At 64.6% G+C, this 25,377-nt stretch overlaps 1 protein-coding gene across 1 annotated transcript; it reads left to right on the top strand.

Annotated features, from left to right (window-relative positions):
• Positions 1-16,193: 16,193 nt before the first annotated feature.
• Positions 16,194-25,343, top strand: CABP7 (calcium binding protein 7). The gene is made up of 5 exons (XM_036353982.1): positions 16,194-16,500; positions 22,551-22,694; positions 23,417-23,529; positions 23,776-23,926; positions 24,154-25,343. Exons 1-5 carry the CDS (start codon positions 16,392-16,394, stop codon positions 24,279-24,281), a joined length of 645 nt encoding a protein of 214 aa, XP_036209875.1. The 5' UTR covers positions 16,194-16,391; the 3' UTR covers positions 24,282-25,343.
• The last annotated feature ends 34 nt before the right edge of the window (positions 25,344-25,377 follow it).

The following is a 25,377-nucleotide window of genomic DNA, read 5'->3' as shown; positions in this document are numbered from 1 at the left end:
GGAGGGCCCCGGCCCACCTGTGGCCCCCACACGGGCCCCATCCCACCACCTGGGCCAGGAGCTTAATGAGCCTGCACCTGGCCTGTTTGTCCTGCCGTGTTTGCCCAGTGCCAGCTGCAAAGCCCGGGAGATGATGGATCACCCAGGCGGGGGCTGCCCGGGAAGGAGGCTCTGGTTTGTCACATTAATACTCGCAGCTCCGGTCGATAATGGACTGGAGGCTCTGGGCGGGAGAGGGGCCGGGTGGGCAGCCCTGGCCGCTGCCCCTGGAACCCTTCCCAGAGCACCTGGGCACCAGGGAGGCACCGCGGCGACCGGCGACCTGATTTTCTCCTAAGCGGCATCGGGAAGAAGTTCCCGCGGAGCCTTGCCCATTTCCAATATAAATAATGTAATTCCCCTGCCCGCCCGCCTGCCAGGGAGGAGGGGGCAGCCTTTGATCTGCAGGAATTAAGTCAGTAAACAGAAGTGGAGAAGGCCGCTGGGGTGCGGGCGGCTCCTGGAGGCTCCCACTGGCCCTGAGAGAGAGGAGTCAAACTTGGGCAAGCGAGTGGCCCAGTGGGACCGTCCCCCTCCCCCCATCTCCCTGAAGTCTCCCTTTATTCCCAGCTGAGGCCTGAAACATCCTGGGGCCCCCAGCACACACCTGCCCACCCTCCCCGACAACAAGGGCCCAGGTTGCATCGTGCATAATTCTCAGTGAAGATAATTCTGGAATCAGCTGCTGAGAAGGGCCCTGGGCTGGAGACGTGCTCCCCCCCCCCTCCTCCCCCATGCGTTCTGGTCCCTCCAGCTCTCCGCCTCCAGCTGTGCGGCCTTGAGGAAGTCCCTTCCACTCTCCGGGCTTCCGTGTCCTCCGCTCTAAAGGGCCAGGTTTGGACCCCAGGGACTCCGAGGCCAATGTCATGTTTCTACAGGAATTCCTCCGGCTGGTCTCACCGGTGTCACCGCTCAGGGAGACTGACTGGCCCAGTATCCCCCCGGGGCGGCCACAGGCCAGAACCAGGGGCCCTGCCCGGACAGCCAACCTCACGTCATCGCCACTGCTAGCCCCGCTCACCTCTGGCCCACACTGGGAGTGGCGATGGTCGGGCCAGCCCGAGTTCATGGGAAGGGCGGTGGGCAAAGGGGCAGGCAGTTGGCATCGCCACTCGGGGCTTCCCGCCACCTCCCCCGGAAGGCAGAGGGTGGGGTGACATGTGCGCACCGCCAGCCGGACCTGCGGTGACAGTAACTGCGCCCTAAAACCCAGGGGGACCTCCCTTTTCCGGCCCCCTCCCGGCCCCTCCCCGGCCTGGCCCTCCCAGCCGCAGCTCTGAGGAGGAATCTATTAAGTCCCTCATATTAGCCGGCACAGGGGAAACAACCCTCTTTCATCTTAACTGGAGTGAATTTGCATTAACACCTGGGGAGTTCTGTTTGCCTTGAGAAGGCACATTGCTATTCTGAGCTGCATGCTGCGGAGTTCGGTGCAGTATCCTCGTCTTTTATTAATACGGCTGCTCTCTCCTCCTCCTCTCTCCCGGGGAAGGGGGGGGGAGAGCAGCCGGGGATGCCAGGGCTCCCCGCCCCACGGAGGAAGGCCCCAGAAATGCCGAGAAGGGGGAGCAGGGGGCAGCTTCCAGGTGGGGAGCAATCCCCCCCCACGAGGCTGGCTTGTGTGCTGCTCCCCAACTCCAAGAGGCCACCAGGCTCCAGGGCCGGCCTCCAGTCCAGCCAAACGCAGGGCCCCCATGGGCCGAGCTCTGCTGGGGCCCAGGAAGGCAGCGGTGGGGGGATGTGGCCCCCAGTGAGGGGCTCCTGAGGCAGGGAAGGGGCGGGAGAAGCAGGTAACTCAGAGATGCTTCCAGGGGCTGGCGGACCCCCGGAGTCGCGATGTGGACGTCACAGCGTTGCAGGTGGGCCTGACTCCGTGGCTGCTCCATGTCTGTCCCCAGAGCAGGCCCCGGACCCTCGGGCAACAGGACTGTCTTCGGCCGCAGGGCAGTAGCTCATTGATGCAACTTGGGGTGATCGCACCCGGGAAGTGTTGATCTAGGGAGGCGGGGGGTTGGGCAGATCTTGATCTTCAGGTCTCAGATCTAGAGACCCAGGTTCTAGAAGGAGAACCATGAGCCGTGCCCCCCGCCCCCGGCCCTCCACCCATGTGCCTGCTAGTCTTCCTGGAGGCCCAGCTCCTCCCCTGAGTCCAGACCCGGATTGGACACGAGCCCCTCTCCCTCCCTCCGGCCTCCATGGGCTCAGGAGCTGAGGGGGGCTGAGAGTCCAAGATGACCACTGGGACCTCCCCACCCTGAACCCCCCACCTCCTGGTCATCCCAGGACATAGGGAAGGGGGGGGGCGGTGTAGGGCAGGCAGCAGGGGCCAGGCCCCATCTCCTGGGGGTGGGGAGCCAGGCAGAGAGGGACTGAGGGTGGCACAGCAGAGGGGGAGTAGAGTGGGGACCCCGCCCCCCCAATGCTGAGCAGGGGAGGGGGCTTGGCCTCTCCACCCTCACATTCCTCTCCCCACGACGGACCCGGACCGCAGGTCATGGTGGGGTGAACGGGATGGCGATGCCAGGTCCTGAGCCGGTGCTTGCCGCAGCGAGCGTTTATGAAACGGGCCTGCCGCTGGGGGTTACACAGCATTTGCTGGGAGCGCGGCCAGAGGAGGCGGCTCAGGGAGGCAGGGTGGTCACAGGCCAGGGGCGGGTCTCCCATGGCTCTCTCTCCCCCTCCTGCACCCCGGGCAGGGGGGCTCCTCTCCAGACCACCCTGAACAGCCCCCCCCCCCCGATCCAGCCCTCAGCCTGCTGGCATGAAGAGAGGGGCAGGATGGGGCCACGGAGGGTGGGGGTGGGAAGAGGGAATCCTCCCAGCACTGGGGGTCGGGCCCTTGTGAGCTGACAGCAGGAGAGGGGCTGGGGCAGCCCCCTGGGACTTGAGGGGAGTCTAGATGGAGGGTCTGGAGTCAGGGGCTGGCATCAGCATTCCACGGGCATCCCGGCCCCTCCGGCAGCCGGCCCCAGCCTGGGTCCATGCCAGGTGCCACGGCTGCTCTCCCCAGTGACATTTACCAGCCCGGAGGTGGCCACCCAGACGTGAAGGCAGTGCCAGCCCAAGGCTAGCCCACTTCATTAGAGCCGGCTCTGCTCCACTGCGCAGGTCGGTGCAGGCCCAGCCCAGCCCCACGGCCTGGCTCAGGAGGGCAGGTCCCCCCCTCCCCCCTGCACTGACCCTGTCTGCTGGGGCCCAGGCCACAACATCCCCCCAGCAGCTGCCCTGGCCAGGCACCGAGGAGGACGAAAATACTAGCGACAGTGATGCGTGTGGGCCTGGGCACGCGTGGTCTGCCTCTTCATCCTCAGCAGGCCCAGGAGGGCCGCGTTCCCCACGGCACGCACCCGCCCCAGGTCGAACCCCGGTGGGTGGCATCAGGAGGTCCCAGGAGAGCCCTTGCAGCCACCATCCCTCCCATGTGAGGCGGGAGGAGAGGCTCAGAGAGGCCCAGCGACGTCTGGGAACTGGGGTTTGAACCCCATCCTTCCCTACTGCCTGGGCCCATTATGCTCCCCCCTCAATCCCAGCTCAGAGCAGGCGGGACGGAGCCCTCCCTCATGTCACCTGGGTGGCCCCGGGCCTCAGGCGGCTCTGGGCACCAAAGGTGTGGGGAGGCCTGCTCTGGGGCAGAGCCAGATTCTGGGGGAGGAGGCCGGGGGGGGGGGGGGGGGAGGCAGATTCTGCGGGAGGAGGTCGGGGGGGGGGGTGAATAGGTGATGCGGAGGTTGGGCTTGGTGCGTTTGGGGTGCCTCTGCTCATTCATTCACGTGCCCCCCACTTGGCAGTTCCTCACTGAACGTATCGCTGTGGGGCCGCGGGACCCTGATGGAGGAGAAAGAGCCAAAGTCCTGGGTGCAGGTCTGGGTGTCACCTCTTCCCAGCTGGGGGCCCCCAAGCAAGTTGCCGCGTTAGCTCCAGTGTTCAAAGCTGGAAAATGGGGTCACCGGGGTCTGCCCTGGATGAGTGAGTGAGACTGTGCGCTCTCTGTGCCCAGCACTGTGCCTGGCACCGAGCACCCCACAGTTGCCAGGGAGCGTGCACCCCCCACACAGGGATGACTGGTCCAAACTCAGTCCCGGTGCACGTCCCTCACAGCGTGCCTGGGGCGAGCAGGTGGCCGGAACCGCTGCCTGACTCCCCTGTGCCCAGCACAGCGCTGGGCACAGAGCAGGTGCTCAGCACCGACTTGCTGAGTGAATGAATGAGCCTCCGTTTCCCTTTCTGTGGAATGAGGACCTTAAAGTACCCACAAATCTTACCCCCCTCCCCAGGCCCTTGCGTGATTCAGGTGACATGATGGCTCAGAAAGCATTTGTTCTTATAATTAAAAAGGAGGAGGAGGAGGGAGCCAGCGACTTCCCAGCAAACAGCGTGGGGGCTGGGAGAGAGCCTGGGGCAAGCTGTCCCCCTGGCCAGCTGGTCGGGACAGCTGAGCTGTAATCACCACGGCGCCTGGTCATCACTCAGCCACCCCCCCCAACCCCCCCAGCCCCTCCAGTCGGAGGAGCATCCATCATCGTCTCCTTCCCTCTGACGGCCCAGACAATTAGCCAGTCCTGCCTGAATCACTGGCCCTGCCCCTTGAGGCCCGAGGAGCCTGCTGGAGGCCGCCCGGCAGGCATGAGCCTCAATCGCCTCAATGGGAATCCTTAATCCTCCCCTCTGCTGGGTCAGGGTCGGGGCTGCGCCCCCATTTTACAGATGAGGACATTGACTCCCAGAGGCCAGAGCCATGCCTGGGCTCAAACCAGGGAGTCCCAGAGCTGCCACTCAAGCGCTGGCTAGTCTGGTTCCAGAGTCTCCCCCAGGCCTCAGTTTCCCCTGCACACGAGACAGCTGCAGACTTCCGGACGTGTCCAGCCCCATGGGGCCTGGCGAAGGGGTGCTGCCTGCCCGCCCCATCCCAGCGTCCCGTGTCCCGTGTCCCGGGGACAGCATGATGGATGGGATCCCGTGGGGGGCAGGCATGATGCCCACATGTGTTTGGACGAACAGTCGGGTGATGGATCTTTTCTGCCTCTCCCCTCCCCGGGGACTGGGCTCCATCTGGCCAGGCTGAGCCAGGTCACCCTCATGGCGGCCGCCACCCGCATCCTCACTGCTGTGCTCCGGGGTCAGAGGGCAGCTCCGCGGTCCCTCATTCAGTCATTCAACAAACACATCACGGGAGGGCCTACTACGTGCTGGAACACAGAGCAAGCAAGACCGACGAGGACACGAGCGGTCGCCCTGTCCAGTGTGACCAATTTGCCACAGGGCACAGAGAGGGTGGCTGTGACAGCCAGAGGGGGACTTGGGTCCGAGGGGCCAGGGTGAGGGGTGTGACTAAGGCGGGGCAGCAGCGTATACCAAGGCCTGGAAGTGAGAGAGAGCCAGGTATGTTCACGTAGCGGCAACAAGTCAGGGTGACGGAGGCATGGAGACGGGATGGGGACGGGGCCCAGGGAGGCTGGGCGTGGGGTGGGGTGGGGCCGGTTTGGGTGAGAGGAGTGAGGTGCCAGGTGGGCACTTCCAAAAGATCTTGCTGCTGCAGGGGAGGGTCTGCTGAAATTGAGGAGCAGGAGAGAGGGGGCTGGAGGGGTGGGGTGGGGAGGGATGTGCAAGACTGTTTACCGACAGCAGCCAGTGCCGGGAGCCAGGGGAGCGATCGGATCGTGTGAGCCCCACTTTATAGGTGAGGACACGGAGCTTCGGCCATGGGGAGGCCTTGCCCAAGGTCACTCAGGGGGAGAGAGGCAGAGCCGGGCTGGAGGCGAGTCGATGCCCCTCGAGCCCCAGCACCCAGGCCTCTGGTCCCAGGACACCCCCCACCACCAGCACCGGCACCGCCTCCTTCAGGGTGGCAGCTGGCCCTTCCTGCTGCCACAGACAGAGCCGGGCAAGAAAGATCGCATCATTAACATGACAGATCCCTTCACTAACGGCACTGGAAGGCCTGTCTCCTGCCTCCCGTCCCTCAGCCCCCGCGTCCCGCTGCCCCCTGGCGGGAAGCAGGTCTGGGGCCGCTGCCTTGTCCCTGAGATGACCTTGGGTCGCCAGCCCTCCAGCAGGGTCGGGGCGAGGGGGGCTCCATTCTCCAGCTGAGGAAAGAGGCTCGGAGAGGGGACAAGGCCCTTGGCTGGGGCTCCCCCCTTTGCAAGGGTCCCCGCCAGGGACCCGCCCACAGGGAGCAGAGGGGGCTCAAGTGACCCCAAAGGCCCCGTCCGACCCTGGGGTTCCACGGCCATGCCCCGCCCCTGCTCAGAACAAGTCCGAAGCGACCCTCACCTTCCAGAACAGCGTCCCAGCCCATGGTTGGCTACAGAGCCTTTCTTCGGGGTCAGACCTGTCTCCCATCTTGGGGGGCGTTTTCTTGTCTGAGCCCCAGCCTGTGGAGGACGGAGCAGGGGTCCTTCTCCTGCATTTCCAGGTGGGAAACCCTGCGGCCTTAGGCTGGCTGCTGCCCTCAGTCCCCCCTTCTGACAAGGGGGACAGACCCTGGTTTTTGTTTTTGTTTTTTTTCACTGAGGCTGAGGCCGAGCTTGTGCAGGGCCTGGTGCTGGGTGAGAACATGTCTCTCCCTACATCCACCCACATACGTGCACGTCTCATCTACGCCTGCGTGTGTGGAGAGGCCCACGCGTGCAAAGTTCACTGAGCCACAGACATGTGCCCACCACGCGTCCGCCCCGACTGAGCACCAGCCGTGCCCTGAGTCCTCGAGCCCCAGGTGTTCAGACACAGGTGGGCACCCAACCCGGCCACAGAGCACATGTCCGGGCGGACACGCCCACGCGCATCCTCGCGTGCCCACACCCCCTCAGGCGTCCGCCAGACCTGCCTGTGTGCATCTGTGCCACGTGCACAGCCACCGAGAGCCCCATGCGGAGTCCGGGCTCTTCTGGGAAGCGGGGCAGGTGAACAGATGCCGGGAGACGCTGGCTGCCCAGCCCAGCAGGCAGCCCGGGTTCCCAGCACGAACCCCGTCTCCCCATCCCTCCTCCAGGCCAGCAGCAAGGACACGCCGTTCGTCTGCCCGGTGTCCTGGTCTCCTTGGACGCAGACAGGGCCCACGGAGACGTCTGGCGCATCCTGACTCAGTCACAGGGACTGCAAAGCTCCCCCGCCCCGCCCCGCCCCTTCCCTGGGCCCAGAGCTGTCCTGCCCGTCCTTCCCCACCTGGTGGGCAGCTACTACCAGCCCCCCATCGCCCCCCACCTGGGCCCATTGTAGGGAGAGCGCTTCTCTCAGCATCACCATGAGGGGGTCACCCAAGCCCTCCCACCTGCCTCTCTCAAGACCCGTGGTCCTTTCTGAGATAACGGGAGGCAGGTCCAACTAGACATTGGCCAAGGCCCTGCCCATCTCTGGCTGTGTGAGTCCCCCAAAGGCCAAAGGGGGGGGCAGGTGGGGCAATACAGGGAGGAGGGAGCAGAGTTGTAGGGACAGCGCCCGCCTCCCGGGCCCAGCACCAAGCCTCCAGGGTTGGGGGTTGGAGCACCCCTGAGCCTGGGGCTGTGCTTGGTGCCATTTTACAGATGAGGAAACTGAGGCCTAAGGAGACGTCATGAGGAGCCAGGAGCCCCCAGCTCCCTGCACTTCCCCGCAAGAAGGGCCACAGCCTGGGAGCCATGCCCAAGACAATGCTGGTACTCCCCGTCCTGCCCTTGGTCAGGGAGGGTGGCCTTCCGGGAATGGCTCTCTCCGGAGCCAGGCACCTCCTCTCCCTGCTCCGGCTCCTGGCTCTGAGCCCACCCTCCGCACTGCCCATCCATCTGCCGTTGCTTCCTGGCAGGGCCCGTGGGCCGTACATCACCTGATGAAGGCGGAGGCAGCCGGCCAGGTGGGTGGGCAGGGGGTGCCGGGAGCTCCGGGCCCCAGCGCTGGGCCAGGGTGTGGCCTATCTGGGTGCTGCTGGTGGGATTTCAGGCACCGGCTCCTGCCTGTGAACTGGGAGCTGGGCCCCGCGGGGGGGGGGGGGGGGGGGCGCGCCTTCAAGTCCCAAAGCCCACCCCGGAGCAGCCACTGCTGGGGGGCAAGGAGGAAGGAGGCAGTGGGAGGCCATGAGGTGACCTGGTTGAAGGGGAGCGTAGGTCGGCTGACGGCCGCGCAGGTGGAAGGCACCCAGGTTGAGTATTTGGCAGCAGGACAGAGATTTTTATCGCCGCCCCTCCACCAAGTGATTTGCTGATGTCAGTCGCTGGGGTGCCATCTCCTGACTGAGTTACTGGTGGGGGTGGGAGTCAGGGCCGGAGGGAAGGGCTCACAGCCAGGGTGTCTCGGCCCAGCATCAACCTCCTGCCCCTTCAGCCCACAACCTGCCCTCACCTGCCAGGGCCACCTTTTCAGGGAGCCTCCTGATCATTCATTCATTCATTCAGCATCGATGTATGAGCATCAACTGTACGTCACAACACGGATGCAGCAATGATCAAAATTCAGCACCAGGCAGAAGGCAGAGTCCCAGCACGTTAGGCGGTGATGAGTGCGAGCAGGATAACAAAGCCGGGCAGAGGGAGAACTGGGTAGTGTGTCTATTTAGCGGTTTTTTTCTTCTTTAAGTTAGGATGGCCCCTGGCCCCACAGGGCCCCCCAGTTCACCCCAGCCCCACACAGCTCCTCTAATTACACAGCCATAAAGCACAAATCTCTAACGATCCAATTAGTAACGCCATTACTGCTCTGTCCAGGATTAAAATTACCAATTAAACTGCTGTCGATTTTATCATCACTTAGGCTCAACACAACCCGGGCACTGCGGGCCACAGAGGATCATTAGAGGGCCTGGGGTGGGGGGCCGGCTCGGGCCAGGCCTGCAGGCCTCGCTCAGCCCTGGAGACGGCCTAGCCCCGGTCCCCAACACTGGGGACTCCAAAGGATCACAGCCCAGTTTCCTACGGAAGTGATGGTGGCCGGGATAGGAGGGGCTCCTGCAGGATCAGCCCCTCCCTGAGCAGCACCTCCAGCCTGGGCCACCCCCACGGCTCCTCCTCGTCAAAACTCACCCATCTGTGTCCCGGTCTCTCGGGGCTGGGCTGACCTTTGCAGCTGGACCCTGGGACAAGGGGCCACAGGTGCTCCTCCAAAAGTGTGGCCTCCACTTCCCCTGCCTCCTCTCTCTGCCACCACAGCGCCCTCTGCACACAGGCTCACCGTGCCATCTTACACACTGTGGTTGGGGGAGTGCCACTCTGATGAGCTGCTCTTCAATGGTCGGCGCTGTCTGTCTCCCAGGTGACATGCAGGGGTCCCTTTGGGGGGGCTCTCAACATCTTGTCTCAGGACAGGGACGCTATTGGAGCACAAAGCCAGAACCCCGGGAACAAGCAAGTGCTGGGTCTGCCTCTTGGAGGTGGTGAGATCCCCGCCCCTGGAGGTGTGCAAACGCAGGCTGCGCCCAGGCCAGGTGGCAGCAGGTGGAGGCAGCAGTCCATGCCTGGGGAAGAGGAAGCGTTGGGCCAGAGGCCTGAAGCCGGGTCAATAAGCTGACTCTCCTGGGAAGGCATTTGAGGGGTGGTGGGCGGCTGGAGACAGGGAGGCAGGCACCCACCTGAACACTCAGCCCCAGGGGTGTGCTAAGGGCCTCTGGTCCCCGGAACCCCGAGGACGGTGAACATCTGTGCTCCGCCTCGGACCCTGGGCTGGGCACCTTGTGTCCCTCCTCTCTCTGTCTCGCCCTGACAGACAGGTGCCCTTACTCCCAGGCGAGGCACCAACACTCCAAGCTCCAGTGACTTGCCCATCAACGTCACACAGTTTCTCTCTTGGGTCTGATCCGAGACGACATGCTCGTGTCCCTGGTGGCGGGGGGAGGGGTGCCCAATGAGGTTGCAGAGTCCACCCACAGAGTCTGTGCATTTCAGCACCTGGGCAGCTCCTTGTTCGAGTGGAAATGTATACCCAGCCCTTTGTGTCATCCAGAGAGATGCAGAGAGGAGGGGGCAGGCGCCGTGGGAATTCAGGGTCCCAGTCTCACCCTGCTCCAGAGGTGGAGAGACCCTGCAGGGAGACGCAACTGCCCCCCAACCCTTCCCCCCTGCTTATCGTAGGCCAGCCGGAGAAGGGCCTCTGTGGGAGAGCAGGCAGGTTGGTGGAGCATCTTGTCAAAGGCAACAGACGAGGCAGGGATCTGGGAGCCCAGAGCAATTAGGAGCTGCCTTGCGCCTCGTCTCCTGCCAGCTGTCACAGCTGTCACTCAGGAAGCTTTCCCGGAGCAGGCGCTGGGCCCTCAGTGCCCACCATCTCCCTCCCAGCCAGCAGCCTGGCCATACCCTGGGGGTAGGTTCCTACTTCCCAGAAGGGGAGACCGAGGCCCAGAGGGGACCAGAGACAGGGATCTCTGTCATTTCCTGGGTGGGACATGCCTAAAACCCTCTTGCCTGCCCAGACTCAGTTTCCCCCACCAGGCCTACTGCCCCTGGAGCAGTGGTTCTGACCCTGGCTGTGCCTTCAAAGGTACTGGAGAGCTTGATTAAAATGCCTGGCCCACCCTAACCGGTTTGGCTCAGTGGATAGAGCGTTGGCCTGCGGACCAAAGGGTCCCAGGTTCGATTCCGGTCAAGGGCATGTACCTTGGTTGCATGGCACATCCCCAGTGGGGGGTTTGCAGGAGGCAGCTGATCGATGTTTCTCTCACTAATCAATGTTTCTAACTCTCTATTCCTCTCCCTTCCTCTCTGTAAAAAATCAATAAAATATATATTTTTTAAAAAATGCCCGGCCTAAGCCCCAGCCCAGCCCCGCCCAACCCAGCCCCGCGGGTCCTGGGTGAGTGCCTGTGCCTCACTCTCCCTGCCAGGTGTTTGCACTCATTGACAAAACCTGCCTGAGGGCTAGAAGCTTCTCTGCTCCTGCGGCCAGGCCGCCCTCTGCCTTCTAGAATCTAGACCACTCTGGGCTCAGGGGAGTCTGGGCGCCTGCGAGGGAGGACCTGCAGGTCCAGCCTCAGTAGCAGGTGTGAGCGCTGTGTGTGCCAGGGACAGCGAGTGAGTGGCGCCAGGCACTGTCACCTGGTCATCTCACCAGATCCTCGAGGCAGCCCCAGCTGGGTGGTGGCAGCACCAACCCCATTTTCCAGGGGAGGTAACAGAGGCAGGATGGGTGCCACAGTCAGGGCACAGAGCTGGTAACAGAGGACGGGATTCATCTCGGCCACACTGGACTCTGAGTCCGGTGCTCTTTCTCCATCGCCAAGTTGCTTCTCAAGGAGCAGCAGGTGTAAGACCTGTCCCCTTCGTCCCACTTCCTTCTCCTGGACTCTGTCACCTGCTTGGTCCTGTCTGCCCCGGTCACCTGTGGGAGCTGGGCATCTAGAGGCCTAGGAGGGGGCATGCCCAGGGCAGGGCAAGAGCAGAGCAGACAGGGGCCGCTGGGATCGGGCCTCCACCCCGATCGGTCTCGGCTCGGTCTGCCTCTGCAAGTCTATAAATTCCATTATTCATCCAGTGATGGTATGAGTTTGCCCAGACGATGAATATTTTATTCACCTCCACACACTGTCCCCAGCGGGTTCTTGGAACAATATTGTCCCCCAGCCAAGGAGCAGAGGCCAGCGCCTCTGCCCTCCCTGGACACCCCTCCCTCACCCCGCTGACCTCCTGCGACCCCCAGCAGCCCCCCTGCTCAGGCTGGGCTGAGGTCAGCAGTCCTGACACGACCTTGAGCTTGGTGCTTGCCCTCCTCCACTTTGACTTCCTCCTCTGGACAATGGGTTCATTTATTGCCTTATCAGGCTCTGCGTGTCCCGCAATAAATTCTCCCTACTCTGCAGGGCCCTGCGGCTGCCAGGAGCTCTCCCTGGTGCTGAACGCGCGGTGAGAGGATGCTGGCCTCAGAGCAGCGGTCCCCTCCTGGTCAGGGAGGGTGGGGAGCAAACTGGCCTCGACAGGAGAGAGATCCAGCCCCCCCCCCCCCCCCCGCTCAGGATGGTCCCCACGTCTTTCTCCCTGCACGTGGCGGATTCTCCCAGCGTCACAGGTGGGTTACCTCTCCCCGTGTCCCCGGCCAAGTACTAGTGGGTGAGGTCTGTGGAGACCTTTCTTAGGAGGTGGCTGCAAGTGTCCTGGGGACACCCCAGGGAGTGCAGTGTGATGGCAGCAGCACCTCCCCCAGATGGGGGAGCGACAGACATAACTCACACCCTGCAATCACGCCAGCTGCTCCCCTGTGACATGCAGAGAAGAGGACGGAGCTGCAGTGCCGAAGGGTGGGTGGACGGTCGTTCATTCGTTCATTTATTCTTTCATTCACTCATTAAGGAGCACCTCTAACCCCCTTCTGGGAATGTGCCCCCAACCAGCCCCGCTCCCTTCCCCAGCCCAGCCCAGCCCAGCCCAGCCCTGGGTCAGCTACAGGATCTGGAGGATGCAGACGAGACCCCCCCCCCCCCCAGAGCTGAGGGTGGTCCCTTCACACTTCTTTTTTCTTTTTCTTTTTTTTTTTTTTAAAGAAAAGCATGAATATTGGCTTAGCTGCAAACTTTTTTTTTTTTAATATATTTTATTGACTTTTTACAGAGAGGAAGGAAGAGGGATAGAGAGTTAGAAACATCGATGAGAGAGTAACATCGATCAGTTGCCTCCTGCACACCTCCTTCTGGGAATGTGCCCACAACCAAGGTACATGCCCTTGACCGGAGTCGAACCTGGGACCCTTGAGTCCACAGGCCGACGCTCTATCCACTGAGCCACACCGGTTACGGCCCCTCACACTTCTGAGCTTCTGCCCACCTGGCTCCTCCTCCTGGAGTTCCCCTGACTCGTCGTAAGAACCACCATGTCCGCACACCGAGCACTTACACGTAGGACCTAAGTGCTCACTCCGGGGGTTAGAGGTGCTCCTATTTAACAGGTACAAGGTGAGGGTAGACACCCAAGGGCATACAGCCAGCTCTGGGTTCTCCATGCAGAGCTCCTCCTGCTCGCGGCACTGCCTCTCCCACCACAAAGTCAGACCACTGTCCTCATGTCCTTTCTGCCCCCTCCATTCTCCGCTGCCCTTCAGCAGGCAGTGAGCTGTGGCCTCAGCCACACCGTACAGCCCCCTCTGGAGCTGGCAGTGTGAGCCCCAGGTACAAGCAGCTCCCTCTCCTCCTCTGATTCAGCCTGGCTTACCCAGGGCTGCCCAGTGACCCCCGATGCGCAGTGACCCCAGATATGCAGCGGGGGAGGGCCAGGAGGTTGGCAATGGTTCCCAGAGGAGGCCGCATTCCTCTGAGGCTGAAAGGGCAGGGAGAGATCAGCATGGCTGGGAGCCTGGCCCCTGGCCCCACCCTGCTCCCACCTGGGGCTTGAAGCCCCCAGCTCCGCCCCATGCAGCTGCATGACTCCACGGGGGCCCTGCAGTGCCCCTGTCCATGAGTGGGGGCAAAGCCGAACTGCCTTCAGAGGTTCAGACGACTCAGCTGGTTACACGCACAGCCCAGGTGGAGCCCACGGATCCACCTGCGAAGGGGAGCAGGCGTAGCTCTGTGGGCCTTGGCTTTGCGCCAGAGGAGAGGACAGGGACTGGCCTGAGCCACCAGGGACCTGGGGGTTCAGAGACCGCCCTAGCAGTGGGGTACGCTACCGCCTCGGGGCGATAACCCCCAGTGAGTCCTGTCCCTTTGGCCTGGTGGAGCCTGACCCAGAGTAGCTTGGTCACAAGGTAGACAGCCCGACCCCTTGGCCGTAGACCACGGCTGAGGCCTGGAGGAGACCTGTGTGAGGCCTGAGGGCCTGGCCAGGCGAGGTAGGCCCCCACCCACGTGGCTTTTGCCTGGTTCATCTCAGGCATTGTTTCTGCGCCATCCGTTCTCCACCGGCTCTTCCACAAAATGCCGACTTCTGCCCATGGGCCACGAAGTTCCAGTCGCGCTGTACGTGCGCGCCCGCACGTGGTATTTTGTGGAAGAGCCACACCGAAGGGGCCAAAGAGCCGCATGTGGCTCGCGAGCCGCGGTTTGCCGACCACAGAGTCCTGGGCAGCAAGGCTGGGAGCCACAGGAGCCGCAGCAGGGGGTGCCCTTCCTTCCCTCCCTCCCTCCCTCCCTCCCTCCCTCCCTCGGGAGGGCCAGTACTAACACGTCCTGCTGCACCCTCTCAGAGTCCTCACCTCCCCCAGCTGGGTTTCCCACCAACCCCTGAGAAAGCTCCAGCCCACCCTCCCTTGGTGATTTAGGGCGTCTGGCCTGGGCTGGGACAGCCTGGCCACTCAGCAAGAACCACGGGAGTGCGCCGCTGCGGCTCCCGCTCTCCATCAATATGTGGCAGCCATAATTATTATTAATTCATATCTCCCGGGGGGATTGTCATGCTAATAGGAAATTCCCAGGAGATCCAGGGAGGCCCTGCCCTGCCAGGCACCTCTCATATGTCACTTTATTTCATCCTCACCACTGCCTGGGGGGTGGCCTCGCCACCCTCACCTCACAAGGGGGAAACCGAGGCCCCAGGAGGTTAAGGGAAATGGCCACGTTCCCACCGCAGAGGTGGGAGATGCAGGAGCCCCGGGTGTGCCTGGCTCTGAGTTCTAAACTCTCACATCCCCAGTCATCTGTCCGCCAGAGGACCCGAGGGACCCCAAAGCCCGCAGCGACAACGGTGGGATGTCGGACGAGGGGCGGGGGGTGAGAAGGGTTTCAGGTGTGGGCTTTCCCGGGGCCTCTTAAAGCCACAGGCACTGGTCCTAATGGGCATCCGAGGAGCCCACAGAGGCTGGGGAGACATAAATAGTTGGGGTCCCTCCTGACTCCCAGCCCAGCCTGGACTACCACCTCTCTCTCCCTGAGCCCCCTCTCCCCAGGCCTCAAGACAGGACTGTGATTAATCAGCGACAAAAGCAGAAACAGACAGAAAAATGCAATCAGCTTGGGAAGGGCAGGGTCAGGCAGGGCTGTGACAATCTGCTTTCCCGCTGGGGCCATTGGCCGACTGGACCAAAGGGGGCAGGGAGAGGGTTTCCAGGAGGCCTCCAGGGGCAGGAACCACAGCTGGGGCCACAGCAAGGCCAGAGGGTCATCTGCTCCCCCATACACATATACTCACCTCTGTGCACACAGGCCCATGCCACGCCCAGCCCCAGGTCTGGCCCCTGCCCCCTCCCTCACTTAGACTTCTGCCAACCAGTTCCTGCCCTCCCTTCCCCTGCCAGCTCACAACCCGAGCGCACACAGGTGTCCAAACACTCCTGACCCACGCCCATGGGACTTGCAAACACTTGTACGCACCCTCGTGGATAACAGACAGAGGCACGTACGTGCTATGCCCTCGAACATCTACCGCCTCACCCCGGTGTGCACACGTGCTCGGGGGCCTCATAGGCCCTCACACCAGTCCCTGCAGGACACGTGGCCACCCCTCCGCCCCTCAGTGCCCCCTGGGCCATGGACACAGACCCTGGCTCCTCCTCTGAAGGCCCCGGGGTGGGAGCCTGGGAAGGAGCCAGGACTGAGGCTCTATGGGGAGGGGAAGGGGTAGTCAGCCAGGAGGTCTCAGCCGCAGGGCCCGGAGTCTTCCCCGACCCAGACCAGCTCCTGCTGCTGCCCCTGCTTCGTGACCTTGCTCAACGCCCTTGTCCCTCAGCCTCAGTTTCCCTACCTTGGAGCCTGAACTGGCACCCACACTGTGATTCTCCCCGAGGTCCCAGGCGCCTGGGGCCGACCTCAGCTCACGGCCAGGCCAGAGTCTTACCCTAACCCGGGTTCCCTGCTCTCAGTTCGAAGGGCGGGCCAAGGGGCAGGAAGAAAGGGGCCCCACCCCACCTTGATCCCGGTGACTGCGGCGGGGGGCGAGTGATCCTCCGCAGGGAGGGAGGGGAGCCCGGGTGAGGGGGACAGGAAGCCCCCGCGGGCTTGGGGTGGCCCGCCCGGGCCCGCGGAGGGCAGGGGCGGGAGGGGGGGCGGGAAGCGCGGAGGGGGCGGGCGGCGGGCGGCGGGTGGGGGAGGCGGGAGCGCAGCCAGCCCGGCACAGAGCGAGCGAGCGAGCGAGCCGGGAGGCGGTGCGAGCCTGAGCCGCGGGCTGGGGGACCGAGCGCGCCAGCGGGCCAGCGGGAGGCGAGCGGCGCGGAGCGCGCGGGGCCCCGAGGAGCGGGCGCGGCGGGTGCGGCGCACGGCGGCCCGAGCGGGGAGGCCCGAGCGGCGCCGCCCCCGCCACCCTGCGGGGCCCCGGCCGGCAGCCCGACGCGGGAGGGGGCGGCATGCACCGGCGGCCTGGGGCGCGGGGGCTCTAGGCCCCCGGACGGACGGGTGCCACTCGCCGGGTCGCCGTTGCCGCCGCCGGGCCGCCCTCCACGGCTGCGCGTCCCGCCCGCTCCCGCCGCCCCCAGGGCCGCCGCCGGCCCATGAGCCCCGACCTCAAAGTTTGCGGCGGGCGGGCTGGCGCGGAGCCTCCAAGATGCCGTTCCACCCGGTGACGGCGGCGTTGATGTACCGGGGCATCTACACCGTGCCCAACCTGCTGTCGGAGCAGCGCCCCGTGGACATCCCCGAGGACGAGCTGGAGGGTGAGTACGGCCGGGACCCCCGCCCGCGGGCCCTCCTACCTGTGCGCCCAGGTGCAGCGCGAGCCGGGGGCGAGGGGGCGCGGGGGGCGCGGGGGCGCGGGGCCGGCGGCCGGTGCCTGCTGCCCGGGGGGCGCTCCGGCGAGCAGCTGCGCATGGCGGCCGGGCCAGCGCGCACCCCGGGGCGCCGCGGGGAGGGTCGCCGCGGCGGAGGGGCGGCCCGGCCCCTGCCTGCGTGGTCCCCGGCGCTGCGGAAACTTGCCGGGTCCCGCCGCAGGGTCACGGGCCCGCGCAGTCCGCGGCGACAGTGCGGCAACGCGACAGGTTGGGGCCGGGGTCCGAGCTGCGCCCCTGCGCCGGCTCAGCCCGAGCGCCCGCGTCCGGATCCCCTCGGCGGCGCCAGCCCGCGGCTCCGCGCTCGCATTGACATTCCACTCGTGTCGCTTTTACGATCCAATCTGCTCGGGCAGCTGGCGAAGGGGAGAGGGCGACCGCCCTGCGGCGGGGCTGCCCCCAGCCCCCCCTCCCGCCCCACTGCGGCCTGAGCCTCTTCCGCTCGGCCCGGCGGGGACCCTCGCCCCGGGCTCCGGGAAGGCGGCCCGGGAGGTGGTGGCGACAACAAGTGGCCAGATCCAGCGGCTTGGTCTTGGTCGTGATAACCCAGCCTGGAAAGGGAAAGGCAGGGAGGCAGGGACCCAAGCCTGCCCTCCCACCCACCACCCATCTGGGCGTGAATGGGGACACGGATGGGGACCTTAGGCGGGGGTCTAGGTGAGATGGCGGGGTCCCTGGATGGAGAATTCTGGGGAGCAGTGAGACCCCTGGTGCCTGGGAGCTCCTTCCCTACTGGGCTGTGGGCAGGTGCTCAGGCTTCCACTCCCCGCAGACCTGGGGCCCCATGTGGAGTGGAGTGGGGGGGGGGGACTCTGGGCGGAGGGGAGTCTTGACCCCCTGGGATCTTCTTGTCTGTTGTTGGGGGAGGGGCTGAGAGCACCAAGAGGCTGGGAGATTATGGGTCTCTTGAGTCCAGGCGTCTCTGAGATCTGGGGTTCAGCAGGGCCTGGGGGAAGGTTGCAGCCGAGACAGTGCAGTCAGGGATGATGGGGGGAGCACAGGGGAAGGCATGGAGAGAGGTCCCCCTTATCCCCAAGATCTGGAGGGGGCAGGTCTTGGTGGGGGGGGTCAGACTGGCTTAAGGGGAAGATCAAGTGGGAGTAGGCAGCCCCCCTCCCACAACTGCACCACAGGCTCTGAGCCACCTGCTCCTCACCGAGTCCCCCCAAAGCTCCCCGAGGCCAGGAGAGCCTTGGAAAAGGGGTCTGGTGTCTGATGTGGGCAGGACAGATGGATGGATGCTGCTGCTGCGTCTCTGGCCTTGAACCCCAAACCCAAATCCCTGCCCTGTCATCCGGGGCCTGGAACAAGGAGGGGGTGTGATGAGGGGCGAGAGGGCAGGGGATGGGGCATCCGCTGCCTCTTCCCTCATGCCTCCTCCTGCCAGTGCCCCCTTCTATAGGCTCGCACCCCTTCCTTCCTGCTGGCCACCGAGGCAGGGCTTAACCTCGTTCCCCACACCCCAGGCCAGCCAGCTCCCACCTCATTCTCTCCCCTTGCTCCCTCCACCCCACCATGCAGCCCTGCTTTGGGCCTCACGAGGTCCAGCTTCTTGCCACCTCCCAGCCCTGAAGTGAAGACCCCAAGGAAGGGGAGAAGCTGAGAGGAGCCTAGGGTGCAGGGGTGAGCGGGGCGCAGGGCTGGCAGCGTGGGGGGAGCCTCCCTTGGGCTGCCCGGCGGGCACACTGGCAGGAGCCCAGGAGCGTTAGTCACCAGCCACACCAAACACCCTCCCTGCTTCTCTCCTGTCCTCTTCTCCTGGGCCCCGAGGAGCAGAGGGGCCTGGCACAGGGGGCATCTGAAGGGCATGGCCCTCTCTGGTGTGGGCAGGCGGGGGTCTTGGAGCAGGCAGATGCCAGGGTGGCCCCAGCCCATCTCCCGGCCCACAGCAGCGACAGCTGAGGGCAAGGAGTCCTCCATGCCTGACCCCTTTCTTGGCTGCAGGCACCCCGAGAGTCCGCCTTCTAGGAGACCAAGTCTCTGCAGGCCCCAGTGATCCTTGAATGCCAGGGCTGTGTGGCCAGGGCGACCATTCCTCGCACAGATTCCCCCCTCCGCCCCCTCCACCTCCCCAGTGCCCCATCAGTGCGTCTGCTCCCCGGGGCAGTCTGGGTAACACCCCGGCCCTTTCCTGGGAGGATGCCCACAGTGGGGGAGCCACATGTGCCGAGAAGAGGAGGCTGGCAGCTTGGGACGCAGTGCTGCAGACAGTACGTGCCTGGCGCAGAGATCCAGGGGGTGGTTCGTCCGAGGGGGAGGAGGGCCAGGGAAGGAGGGGGAGAGCCGGGGGTTAAGATGAGAGCTTCCAGCCAGGCAGCGCTGGGTTTGAGTCTCTGCACCCCTGTCTCATGGAGTGACCTCGGCAATCACTTGCCACTCTTGCCTCGGTTTCTCCATCTGTAAAAGGGGTTTGGCATTGCCCCTCCCCAGGGCTGCTGGTGACAGAGGAGGTGATGGAAGTGCCCAGTGCGGGCCCTGACGAGCCGTGGGGGCGGGACAGACGCAGCAGTAGGGAAGGCCAAGGAGCGGGCCTGCAGGGGTAAGAGGCTGGAGTGTAGAGGGATCGGTGAAGGCTCAAGAGGCAGGGATGAAGGGTGTGCAGGGTAGGGAGGGCTGGGTGGAAGGGGCCATGCGATGGATGGCAGTTGGCACATAGACATGGCCCGGCAGAGCCAGCCTGGGACCTCCTGCCTCCATCAGCCCCCCTTCCCCCGTGAGAGATTCTCCCAGATTCTCCCTGTACCTCCTCCCCGACAGACACACGCAGCAGAGGCCCCCAGGCCTGCAGGAACCCTGAGCCTGCCCCAGCGGCATCCACAGCCTTGAGCACCTGAGGGGGGGAATGGGGCCGCTCAAGCTGCAGTCCTGTCCTCTGGCTGGTGGAGGAGGAAGGAGACAGACAGGCAGCCGCCAGGGCAGGGCTCTGAGCCGCGTCCTTGGCCTGCTCAGCGGGACCGTGGAGCCTTCATTGAGAGTGGCCACATGGGGACATGGGGAGAACGGGGGTAGGGCAGTGCCATCCTGCTCCTTTCCTGCAAGCCCAGTGGCTGCCTCTGCGCAGGCCAGAAGCTCATGGAGGCCAAAGTGATGGGGCACAGGGCCAATGTCTCGGAGAGCCGCCGAGGACGACACTGCCCCGCCCCCGCAGCGGCCTCCAGCACCCCCCCTTGCTGGACCCCAACTCCCTGACGGAGTGCTGGCATCCCCTGGAGCCTGTGAGGGACCCGGGCCCTGACAGCTGCACGGGCCATGGGAGGGGATTGGGGCTGTCAGGCTGGAGGCATTAGGGGGGGACAGTGTGGGCCTGGAAACGCGGAGGCCCTGCCAGCCCTTTCCGGGGCCAGGCGTCCTCATGCCAAGATGGAGCACAGCGGCCTCGTGGGCAGGAACAGAGCGCAGGGTCAGAGCGAGGCTTTCGGGGAATCACCCGCTGGGCTGTGCCGATGGCGGCAGCAGCGACGGGGACGTGATGACACCCACCCCATTCAGAGAGCCCCCAGCAGGCCCAGGCCCCAGCGATGGGGCAGGAGCCACGTTCCCATTGCACAGGTGCAGCACTGGAGGCTCAGAGAGGGAGCTGCCTTGCATTCCAGCTGGTTGTTCAGCTGCTGAGCGGCAGAGCCGGACTTCAAGGCCGGGGCCCCAGGGCCCGGCACCAGCCAACAGGAAGCCCATGTTGGTGTCCAGAGCTCACCCAGTCCTCCCTCTCCTCCCAGCTCTGCTGTCTGTGACGTTCTCGTTTGCAGTGCCCTGTGCTGAGCCAAGCCCGGCCGGCCCTGTCAAGCACTTACACCCTCCATTTTCCTATGTAGTCACCCCCGCCGCCCCGCTGGACAGGTGAGCAAACACCGGCCCAGGTCACCCAGCCAGGAGGCAGGAGAGCTGGGATTTGAACCTGTGTCTGCATGACTTAGAGCTGACTCTCTGGCTGAGAAGGTGGTCCCTGAACTTGGCCTCAGGAGTCAACTGGGGCTGGGGCAGGGCTCTGGGCATGGACAAAGGTACAGAGGCAACCCTCAGGTGTGAGCTGGGGGTGCCAGGGAGGGATGGTGGAAGGGACACATGGGCATGGAAGTGGCGGTCTTTGGATGTATCTGGTGATCTTAGGAGGCCAGTCCTGCCTGAGAAATGGCTGTGGGGCCCCTTTGGCTACGGCCAGGTCTGTTGCCTGCCCCATATCCCATGATTCCCCTGACCTCCCCTGTCTCCCATCCAGCCTGGGGACTTCCATAAAGGGTTCAGGGCCTCCAGTAGAAGCAGCCCTGGGGAGCCTGGTTACATGGCCAGTACCCTCATCTTCCAGCAGAGACTTCCAGGCGACTGAAGTCCCTCCGCAGTCTCCGTACCGCCAGGCCTCTGCTCACATACCCCTGGGGATGGGGAGCTCACCACCCCTCAGTGGCTCAGGAAACCTCCAGGTGGGAGTTGGCTGCAGTTCCCAGAGTCCAGGGATCTCCCATCCCGGCTGCTCTCCTGCAGACAGTCTGGCCCTGCTGGGCTGGGAAGGGGAAGGTTGAGTCAGGGCACCTGGGGGCAGTGCAGGTGCAGCTCACGGCTTCTGTCTTGGCCTGCAGGTCAGCCAGTCGCACCTCCAGGCCTTGGGTGCAGACACCAGGTGGGAAGAACCTGATGAAGTTTGGGGCCTCGGTCCAAGCCGCCTAGCTGTGTAGCCTGGGACACACGGCTACCCTCTCTGGGCTATCGTGGGATCAGCAGGATCAGGAAGGACCCCCAGGTGTAGGATCCCACAGTCAAGTTTTTAGGGTTCACAGACCCCTCAGGCCAGGCCCAGGCCAGCTAACTCTGCCCTCACCAGAAATAGCCCCGAGGACCTCACGCCGGCCCTAGACTGTCCACCTCGTCTCTCTGGGCCTCGTTTTCCAGGACTGCAGCATAAAGACATCAGTCTGCACTCCACATATGTATGTATGGACACACCACACACAGGTGCACACCTGAGCGCGCTCTCTGCTGACGTCCCGCCCAGGAAAACAGCTTGAGCAAAGGCCAGGAGGCTGGCGGGTGGACTGAGTAGGGCGACCGGGGGGTTGGAGCAGAGGCTGTGAGTGAATGGCGATCCGCTCTCTCCCAGAGCAAAACGCTTCTTACGGCCCTTCCTGGGCTGAGGACCAGGGAAGGGACACAGGGAAACAGGTGGCGTTGGGAAAGGTTAGGACCCTCCACAGTTCCTGGAGGCCCTCGGGAAAAGCCTTGTCCCGACATCCTTTGCGTCCATTTCACTGTGGGTAAGCCTGAGGCCCACCCAAGGTCACTCATTGGGGTGCGCATTCCCAGGCTCCCAGCCCTCTGCATTGCCCCCCACCCTGAGTCACCCAGGCCCTCAGGCTGGTCTCCCTCTCTGTATAATGGAGTGAGGGGAGCGACCCCCACATCTGAGCTGGCCTGCGCCTGCTGGGGCCCTTCCATCTGGCCTCCCTTTCCCCCAAACCTTGGGCTCCCCAGGCAGGCTGTGCCGAGCTGTTCGCCCCGCAAGGCTGCCTCACGTGGCTGCCATTAGCGTGTTAACTAACAGGCTGAGCTGAATGGAGCCGCTGAGCTAGGGGAGGACGTGCGGAATGGGGACAGGGAGCGTGGGGATGGGGAGTGTGGGGTGCTGGCTTCCTCCTCGCACAGTGGGACCCATGGTTCCTGCCACAGGGGGTCGCTGTGAGGACGCCTGGAGGGGCTGTGGGGACACTGAGACCCTGGGGGCGGCCTCACGGCCGCCGGGGCCTGGGCACACCTCCGCTGCTCCTCTGCCCTGAGCTCCAGCAGCAGCGCTATGCGGACGCCTGGGCCACCTGCCAGTCTCTGCCAGGCCTGCAGGCTCGGTGGACGCACTGCTGGGCTCAGGCTGCGGGCGTGGGGGTCCTCGCGGCCTGGGAAGCAGGGTGTGGGGAACAGGAGTGAAGTCCCCACCTGCTCTGCTCCCCCCACAGAGATCCGAGAGGCCTTCAAAGTCTTTGACCGCGACGGCAATGGCTTCATCTCCAAGCAGGAGCTGGGCACGGCCATGCGCTCGCTGGGCTACATGCCCAATGAGGTCGAGCTGGAAGTCATCATCCAGCGGCTGGACATGGACGGTGAGCGCTGCCCCCCCCCCCCCCCGCTGTTTCCTCACCCTTCCCCGGGGGCTGGGGCCGGGGTGCGAACCTCGGGGGACTCGCTCCCCCCACTAGCAGCCACCCCCAAGCCCCTGGCCGCTTACAGCCAGAGTGTGAGCGCCGCAGCCACACCTAGGGGTCAGAGACTCCACCCGTCTTGGTCTGTATCCTGAAAAACAATTTAAGTACAAAAAAGTTGAAAGAAGTCTATTCTAAACAGCCCAGGTCTCGCCATTCAAAGTAAGAAATAATTTAGTTGTGTTTGCCACCTGGCATTTTATTATGGAAAAACTCCTAAGGAGCAGTAATGCCCAGGCCCCCCTTGGTCCCCCTGAGCCCCCACTTCGCTCCACCCAGAGAGCAGGTGGTGGCCTGGGCAGGTTGTCCCCGTCCTGAGCTCCGTTTCCTGTCTGTGGTGGGGAACGTCAGGCCCGCACCCGCCCGGGACGGCCGCAGGGCCTGGGAAGCCATGAGGGCTCCGAATGGAGAGTCCCCACGTGCTCGGGGCCCGCCCGCCGCCCTCCACCTCCACCTCCACCTCCACCTCCACCTCCACGGAGCCTCATCACGCTTGGCCTCACCTTCAGCCCAGAGCCTGGCACGTCAGGTGCCCCTGAAACGGGCAAGGCTTGGAGGAGGGACCTGCCTGAGGCTGGACAGGTGCAGGCTGACCCCGCTCATTAGGCCTGTGTCCACTCCAGGTGACGGCCAAGTGGACTTTGAGGAGTTTGTGACCCTCCTGGGACCCAAGCTCTCCACCATGGGGATCCCGGAGAGGTTCCATGGCACTGACTTCGACACCGTCTTCTGGAAGGTATGCTGTGACTGGGGGGACCCGGGGCTGCGCACACTGTGAGGAGCCAGTGAATGGTGGGGCCGCTTGGTAAAGGGGGTGTCCTGTCTCCCAGAGGGTCCTGGGCTCCCTGGGGGAGGCTGGTAGAATGGAGCGAGTGGCCCCCAGCCTTCTGGAATCGGGAGGCCCCTGCTGGCTGTGTGGCTGCAGGCGCTGGGTGGGGGCTGGTGGCCGCGGTGGCCTGAGCGCTGCGTCTCCTCCCCCAAGTGCGACATGCAGAAGCTGACTGTGGACGAGCTGAAGCGGCTGCTCTACGACACCTTCTGTGAGCACCTGTCCATGAAGGACATCGAGAACATCATCATGACGGAGGAGGAGAGCCACCTGGGCACGGCCGAGTGCCCCGTGGACGTGGAGAGTGAGTGACTGACACCTGGGACCACCCCCCCACCCCTGGCGGGGGCCAACTGCGAGAGCAGGGGAGGAACCGGGGTTTGCAGGGGGGCTGGGGCTCCTGGCCTGCCCCAGCCTCGTGCCCCTGTGCACAGGGGACCAGCCCATGTGGAGCAATGCCGGCGGCTCCTGATGGCATCGCTCCGCTGTCCCCTTTTGTCTCTCTCCGGTGCTCCTGGCGGGTGGCCACAGCCTGCTCCAACCAGCAGATCCGTCAGACGTGCGTGCGCAAGAGTCTGATCTGCGCCTTCGCCATCGCCTTCATCATCAGCGTCATGCTCATCGCGGCCAACCAGGTGCTGCGCAGCGGCATGAAGTAGGCGCCGCCTGGATGCCTCCGCTGGCCCCTCCACACCCACCGCCGCCTGCAGTCCTTTCCCGCAGCCGCTGCCCGGCCTCCACCGCCTCCTGTACTTCAGGGCCTGGATGTCCGGCAACCCCGCCGGCCCTTGCATGGGGCTGTGGCCCAGCTGTGGAGGGCCTGGGGGCGGCTCTGAGGACGGCCTCCGGCCCCGCCAGCACCCTGCCCCTGCCTCGCCCACCCTGGCCTGTATGTAGCACTAACGCCTCCCCTGTCCAGGGGCTCCTGGGAAGTGAAGGAGGAACTGGTACAGGGCCCAGGAGCTGCTGCGGCCCTCAGGCAGGAAGAGGCCCCTGTACTCAGGGCCAACAGCTAGCCTGACCCCGGTCCCTGAGGTTTGGGTCAGGCAGCAGGTGGACAGCCTCTTCCTGGGCAGGGGGCATTGGCTAAGGGCCCTGGCCTTCTGCTGGGCCCCATTCTCTGACCCTCCTTATACTCAAACCCAGTCTGTCACACACCCACGGGGCCAGAGAACCAGCTCGTTTCACAGGTGAGAGCTCAGAGGGTCCCCAGATTTGGCCTCAGTTCCCACATCAACAGGGTTTCCAGGGAGGGCAGAAGCTCCTGGAGGAGCGGGCAACTGAGGTGGCCCTGCAGCCCCCCACTCTGGGTTCCCGACGAGAGGCCCCGTGCCTGCGGCCGCATGGCCCTCCCGCCCCACAGAACGCAGAGCTGGAGTCCAGTGAGGAGGAAGCAGAGGGCCTAGAGCTCCCACTGGCCCGAGCAGCCGCGTTTCCCACCGGCCGGCCTCCTCCAGGCAGCCGCCTTGCGGGGCTCAGGCCTGTGCCGGGAAGCTCACCCAGGCCGCTCTTTCAAGCCCAGGGCCTGTGTTCCTGGGCCCCCCATCCTCTACACTGACCAGGCTGGAGACGCAGCTCGTCCCTGCCCCAGCTGAGCCATGTCACGCTCAGGCACCAGCCCAGCACGGACAGATGTGGGGGCCGGGAATGGCAGACTGAGCCCTTGAGCTCTCTCCCCAGATCTGGAGCTGCTTCTCAAACGGGTGATGGGCACAGCCACACTGGCCACCCTCTCCCGGCCCCCCAGGGAGCAGG

The sequence above is a fragment of the Myotis myotis genome, unplaced genomic scaffold, assembly GCF_014108235.1.
Source record: "Myotis myotis isolate mMyoMyo1 unplaced genomic scaffold, mMyoMyo1.p scaffold_m19_p_20, whole genome shotgun sequence".
Classification (NCBI taxonomy): domain Eukaryota; kingdom Metazoa; phylum Chordata; class Mammalia; order Chiroptera; family Vespertilionidae; genus Myotis; species Myotis myotis.
Note: the sequence above shows the minus strand (reverse complement) of the source record. Positions and strands in the feature narration are given on the sequence as shown.

What these genes read in the sequence shown, in the direction of transcription:
- CABP7 (XM_036353982.1), top strand. Translation starts at nt 16,392, where the DNA reads ATGCCGTTCCACCCGGTGACGGCGGCGTTGATGTACCGGGGCATCTAC. An exon ending in CCAGCGGCTGGACATGGACG is followed by an intron (nt 22,695 to 23,416) that starts GTGAGCGCTGCC and finishes TGTCCACTCCAG; the next exon opens with GTGACGGCCAAGTGGACTTT. An exon ending in TCGACACCGTCTTCTGGAAG is followed by an intron (nt 23,530 to 23,775) that starts GTATGCTGTGAC and finishes TCCTCCCCCAAG; the next exon opens with TGCGACATGCAGAAGCTGAC.